The following is a 5,753-nucleotide window of genomic DNA, read 5'->3' on the forward strand; positions in this document are numbered from 1 at the left end:
CGTTTCCCCAGGATCTGTATGAACTGGAGCCAAGCAGATGGAGTTTGAATCCCAAGGCACTACGAAACACAAATCGTAACCCCAATAACTAGTGCTCCAGTGCTTAATCAATATTTTTGCTATAACATCTCTAAGAGAAAATATTATTTTTATTCCCATTTTACAGATGAGAATTCACAGGTACGTGGCTCAAAACTCCCGTAACAAAGCTCCTGGGGAGAAGAGACCCCAAGAGAGACACAGCGCTGTTTGTCACCATAAACACCGGAACCACCCCAGTTCGGGTTCAAGTTTAGGTATCTTGGGGAAGAGCAACGCTTGAACCTGCCGCCTAGATCAGGGAAGTGCCTACAACTCCCGTCGTGCCATGCGCACTGACGCTCCATTACGTCCACAGTGGAATCGTAGGCCTCGCTGCCTTCTGGGACATGTAGTCTCACGTGAAAAGAGGCAGGTCTGTGCGCGGTAGGATCCGGAGCCAATGAAGAAGCTGATCTTCTTGAGTGCGGGGACAAGAAGCCAATGAATGCGTGAATTAGAGAGGGAGGGGGCGGGACTTCCTGCAACCAAGTAATGGTGAGCGGCTTAGCCAAGAAAAGCACTTCCTTTTGCCGGTGGTGGCGACTGTGAGGGGATCGCTATGAAGGCCTCTGGCACGGTACGGTAGGAGCAATGGGACTAGGGGCTGGAGAACGCGGCACGGACCGCATCGGGGACGTGAGGAGATGGCGTGGGCCGAGTCGGTGCCGCGCGCTCCGGTCTGAGTGTCTTTTGGCAGTGCCCTGCGGTCCCCAATGCGGCCAATATGGCGGCCATTGCAGGCGCCTCGTGGGGAGGCCCGTGCGTGGCCTAGAGTAATCTCAGATCGCAGAGGCCTAAAGATGTGGGGTCTTCTTTCCATTGGGTGGATAAGTAGCGTAGCGTGGATGCCCATGCCACAGCAATTCGTTCAATCACCCAACCCTTAGTTTTCTCATCTGCAAAATGGACTTGTTGGGGGAATAGTAGTACTTCTTTTCCCCCTGGCATGGCTGTGAAAAGTAGATGAATATTAGGAACTGTGAGCTGAAGCGGGGAGCGTGGGGCTATCGCTGTGATATACATTAGGCAAAATTAGACAAGGTTGCGGCGCCGCGATAAGGAAAAGTAGGCGAATAAGTCTGTATACAGATTACCAGCCTCAGTTTTCTCGCTGAGAAAGAGGCCCCCATTGTCCCCTTCCTGAACGTACAGTTTCAAGACTGATAGGTTAGATTCAGAGCGGAAATTAGGAGCCAAGTCTGTGTTTTGTTTGGGCTGTTTTTCATACATATTAGTAAGAAACTGGCACATCGTTTACGGAAGTGGCTGCCTTTGCCGTGTTATGGGGCTGGGATTTGGCAGAACATTCTTAACCTTTTACAGGGAACTTTATGTGCCCCAAACCTTAGCCTGCAGCTGGGCAAACAGGCAGATAGAGTTTGCATGGCAACAGTGCAGGCAGCCCAAGGCTGGGGAAAGACCTGGAGTTTTGTCCTGGTTCTGCCTGGAGTGGGCTGAAATAGGGCACTAATAGGGCCCTCGGGGAAATAGAATGGTGGTTGGATGTTGTGAGCTGCAGAGTGGCTGTTTAACAGGGACTGCAAAGTAATTTAAGATTGCAGCAGTGGGTTTAGGCCTTAGCTTTCCTGATCTGAAGCTGTTAGCCAGGGAAAAAGGACAGGCAGGCATCTCGGTTAATACTTCATGAACTCTACCTCTGTCCTCACTTAGTGTTTTTGGATAAAGCTCAGGTCCTTACTATGACCCACAGTCACCAGGATTCCATTTGGAGGCTCTGGGACGTCACTGCTTCCTCAGTTTCTTGAATCTTGTCATCATCAGGCTTGTGAAAGGGAGTGAGTAATCTCCCCAGTTGCCCCTGGGCATTCTGTGTGCTTGCCCTAGCTCACCCCTGTTTCTTTTCAGCTTCGAGAGTATAAGGTGGTGGGGCGTTGCCTGCCTACCCCTAAGTGCCACACGCCGCCTCTCTACCGAATGCGGATCTTTGCACCTAACCATGTTGTGGCCAAGTCCCGCTTTTGGTACTTTGTGTCTCAGCTAAAGAAGATGAAGAAGTCTTCAGGGGAAATTGTTTACTGTGGGCAGGTATGAGATGCCCAAAACAAAGTGGGGTTTAGAGAGGATTCTTAGGAGGTATTATACCTCCCTACAGAAGTACTAGACAAGTCCCAGGTGACTCAAATTTGGTGGGGGGAGTCTCGAGCTCTATTGGTCTGCATGGGAGAAACTCTGGGGAATTTCCTGTATATGGCAGGTTCCCTGGAGGTTCTCGAAGGTAGGAAGTCTAGAGGGCTGAGGCACAAGAGTCTGGCCTCAGAGAAGGCAGAGGTGTGGGTTCAGCAAGGATAAAGCTGGGGTAAGACCTCCTGGCTTTGTCATCACATTCTGTGTCCTCTCCCTGGCAGGTATTTGAGAAATCCCCCCTGCGGGTGAAGAACTTCGGAATCTGGCTTCGCTATGACTCCCGCAGCGGAACCCACAACATGTACCGGGAATACCGAGACCTGACCACTGCAGGCGCTGTCACCCAGTGCTGTAAGCTGCTTGGCCCCTTCACCCACCATTAGACTTGCCCTAACTCCCTCAGACTGAGGCAGGGCAAATGCAAGAGGCTTCCAGGACAAGGGAGGCTTTTGCTTAGATGGCAGAAAGAACAGAGATCGCCCTGGGTCCCAGGTGTGCTTTTTTAGACTGAGGGAACCCAACCACATTCAGCTCTTGTTCACATCCTTCCTTTTGGGTCTGCCCATTGCGTAGACTAGACTCCCTGTCACAGCTCTGTTTTCAATAACCTACTTAGAACCCGGTTTAACCCCTATCTAGTACTGGAAGCTGGCACCAAGAATCCCCAGGTAGTTCACATTCTAGGGCTCCAAGGCCTTTGCACCTAAACCCAAGAATCACTGTTAATATAGCAGTGATTTAAACAGAGGTGCAGACAGCAAGTGGATCTCGTCGCCTTTGGAGGGCTGTGACTGTGCCCCTCAAAGTGAATGTGGAGGTTCTACATCTCCTGTGGCCAGCATCTGCTGGGACCAGAAGCTGCAGCTACCTAGCCTCCCAGCCAGCCTCAAGTTGGGGTCCCCAAGCAATTGCTGTGTCTGACAGGATATGCTGGGTCATTGGGCAGGCACTCTGGACGTTTGCCAGCACACTCCCCCTTTTTGCAGATCGGGACATGGGTGCTCGGCACCGTGCCCGGGCCCACTCAATCCAGATCATGAAGGTGGAGGAGATTGCAGCCAGCAAATGCCGGCGGCCGGCAGTCAAGCAGTTCCATGTGAGTGTCCTGTGGTTCCATTGGGTGGTCTGGGCCCAGCAGGGCTCCCTTAGAGGGAGGCTTCTGTTTTGACGCAGGAACCCTGTGGGGGAGAAGCTACGCCTCGGTGACCCCTGAAGGATAGGGTTAAGAGTCCTCCAACCCCCTCACTCATCTCTCTTTACAGGACTCCAAGATTAAGTTCCCACTGCCCCATCGGGTCCTACGTCGTCAGCACAAGCCACGCTTCACCACCAAGAGGCCCAACACCTTCTTCTAGGTGCAAGGCCCTCTCACCCATCTCTGCCCAAATAAATTCATGCCCAGGTGCTCAATGCTTGTTTTGCTTGTTTGCTCACTTTACAGAGCTCCAAGACTCTGTGAAAGGCCAGCCTGGGTCACCTGGTTGGTTCTCTTGTGTCCTAGAGAGTCTTTAGTGTAAACAAATCCCTCAGGATCCTCAAAAAGAGGTTGAGTTTCCAGGTCTAGTGGAGGGCTGTCAGGCAGCCACAGCTGTAGGCTGCACTATTGGCCTGAGGGCCCCTAAGTCTGTCCTGGCTGTCTTGTCAGTCACTAACCTCAGGAGTCAGAATTCTCCCAAAGGTGAGGTTGAGATTACCTCCCTGTCTCTTTCCTACTGGGCCTTGACCCTTTTGACTTGGAACCTAGGACTGCGATGCCTGAGATTCTCAGAGCAGACACAAGGGGGCACCCAAGAGGTACACAGCTGCCTGCAGTGGGGTTCTTTTGACCTTTTGCTGTTCTGGGCATCTTTGATACTGTCCTAATCTTGCCTGAGGAAGTCAGCTTCTTGGCATGGGTGCCTGTCTCCAGGAAACTGCTTTGGGCCTGGAAAATTCCAGGCAGGCAGCTAATCTAACCCTGGGATGTCTGCCCTAGAACTAGGTTTGATGGGGGAGTTGAAACACAGCCAAGAGTTCGGGCTTTGGGGGCCTCTTCTCCCTGGTATATGACCTTTGGCGCTTCAGTGTCTTCGTATGATCAGACTACCATGTTTACTCAGGCAGCAATACTTGGGAACAGACTGGCATGTAGATAACTGGGGGCAGGCTATTGGACCTGCCTTTGTGTCCTAGAAGCCACAGATAGGGAAACTGAGGAACATGACATCACAGATTCGCTGGGCCCAGTTTCCAGGGCCTCCCCTCTCCTGCTTGTGGTAGACCCTGGGTGGTTTCCAGAAGTCCAGGCCATGTCAAACCTTGCCTGTGGGGTGTTAGAACACCTTGAGCTAGGCCTGAAGGAAGGTGTGATGCTGTAGACACTCAGGCCATAGATGTGACTGGGGGAAATCCCTGCCCACTCTCATAGTTTTGTTATGTATGAAGTGAGGTGGCATCAGATGAGTTAGAGAGCAAGAGAAGCCAGGAGACTAGGAGGGTGGGGGCAGGCCAAGACATATTACTACCTCAGGCCTCTCCCTGTGCCAGGGAGCCAGCTGGGAGAGCTCTTCCCTGACTAGCTGAGGGATGGAGATTGATACCATTAACTGAGAGGCCCTTGAATGGAGGATGAGTAAACCCTTAACTCCCTACCCTGTATCTATTCATCCACGTTGTTCGTGAGCCTTTTATAAATTTGCCCAGAGCCCTATACCACCTAATCAGCCCACTACCAATTCCCCACCATTCTATATATCTGACCCCTTACCCATCCATCCTAGGTGAATGTCCACCATCCGTTTATCATCCATCCTTGCCAATTACTCAACCATCACAACTGTCTATGCATTTATCATGCTCTAATCTTCCATCTATTGATTTAAACCACATCAGACCATCCATCTATCCAGCTGTCTAACATCCCTGTGTTCCAGCCTCAGTAATCCTCGACTCCCTCTGTTGTGGAGGGCCTGTGTTAATTCCAGCAGAGGAGTCTGACAGGACAAACACCCTGGTCCTTATTGGGAAGGGGAGCAGCCACAAGCTTCATGCAGAGCTAGCAATGGGGTGTGCTTTTGGAAGGGAGGCCTAGTCGACTGAGCCATGACCATCAGGAAGTAATTGAGGCATGGGACCAGGAGCAAATGGGCTCTAATATGCGGTCTGGGTGGTGCTAGTGAGGCAGGTGCTGGCCAGGGAGGTCCTGGATCATGAGCTGAGGTCCGGAAAGAGGTGCAGTCCTGCTTAGGCTTACCAAGTTAGCACAAAGATGAGTGAGGGCAGGAATCCAGGAGCTCCTGCCACATCTTGTTCCTGGGTAGGGCTGTAGGCTCTGGGAGAGACACTGAGCTTTCTCTCCCTGACCCACCCTCCACCTCCAATCCCGAGTCAGGACCACTGGTGCCAGGGCTGGCAGGACAAGACAAGTGGGGAACCTAAGAGATGCCAGACCCAGATCCTGAAACCAAGAGAGACTGAGAATCATGGAATCTGAGACTCAGAATTGGGACCCTCAGTCCTTAGAATTTTTTTGGGGGGGGGACAGAGCC

General features: G+C 51.9%; 1 protein-coding gene, 1 non-coding gene and 1 pseudogene across 2 annotated transcripts; 2 read left to right on the plus strand and 1 right to left on the minus strand.

Annotated features, from left to right (window-relative positions):
* Positions 1–386, minus strand: part of LOC111727422 — a 3,172-nt pseudogene extending 2,786 nt beyond the window's left edge.
* Positions 387–574: 188 nt separating this feature from the next.
* RPL18A (ribosomal protein L18a) lies at positions 575–3,636 on the plus strand. The gene is made up of 5 exons (XM_003796553.3): positions 575–658; positions 1,948–2,127; positions 2,448–2,577; positions 3,213–3,322; positions 3,489–3,636. Exons 1-5 carry the CDS (start codon positions 641–643, stop codon positions 3,579–3,581), a joined length of 531 nt encoding a protein of 176 aa, XP_003796601.1. The 5' UTR covers positions 575–640; the 3' UTR covers positions 3,582–3,636.
* On the plus strand, positions 2,923–3,054 carry LOC111727434. Its single transcript, XR_002774992.1, has one exon. It is a non-coding gene; the product is annotated as a small nucleolar RNA SNORA68 (small nucleolar RNA).
* Positions 3,637–5,753: the final 2,117 nt, after the last annotated feature.

This window comes from Otolemur garnettii, unplaced genomic scaffold (genome assembly GCF_000181295.1).
Source record: "Otolemur garnettii isolate 467f Iridium unplaced genomic scaffold, OtoGar3 scaffold00105, whole genome shotgun sequence".
Lineage (NCBI taxonomy): Eukaryota > Metazoa > Chordata > Mammalia > Primates > Galagidae > Otolemur > Otolemur garnettii.

Coding starts and splice junctions, on each gene's coding strand:
- RPL18A (XM_003796553.3), top strand. Junction 2,128..2,447: donor AAATTGTTTACTGTGGGCAG/GTATGAGATGCC, acceptor TCTCCCTGGCAG/GTATTTGAGAAATCCCCCCT. Junction 3,323..3,488: donor CGGCAGTCAAGCAGTTCCAT/GTGAGTGTCCTG, acceptor CTCTCTTTACAG/GACTCCAAGATTAAGTTCCC.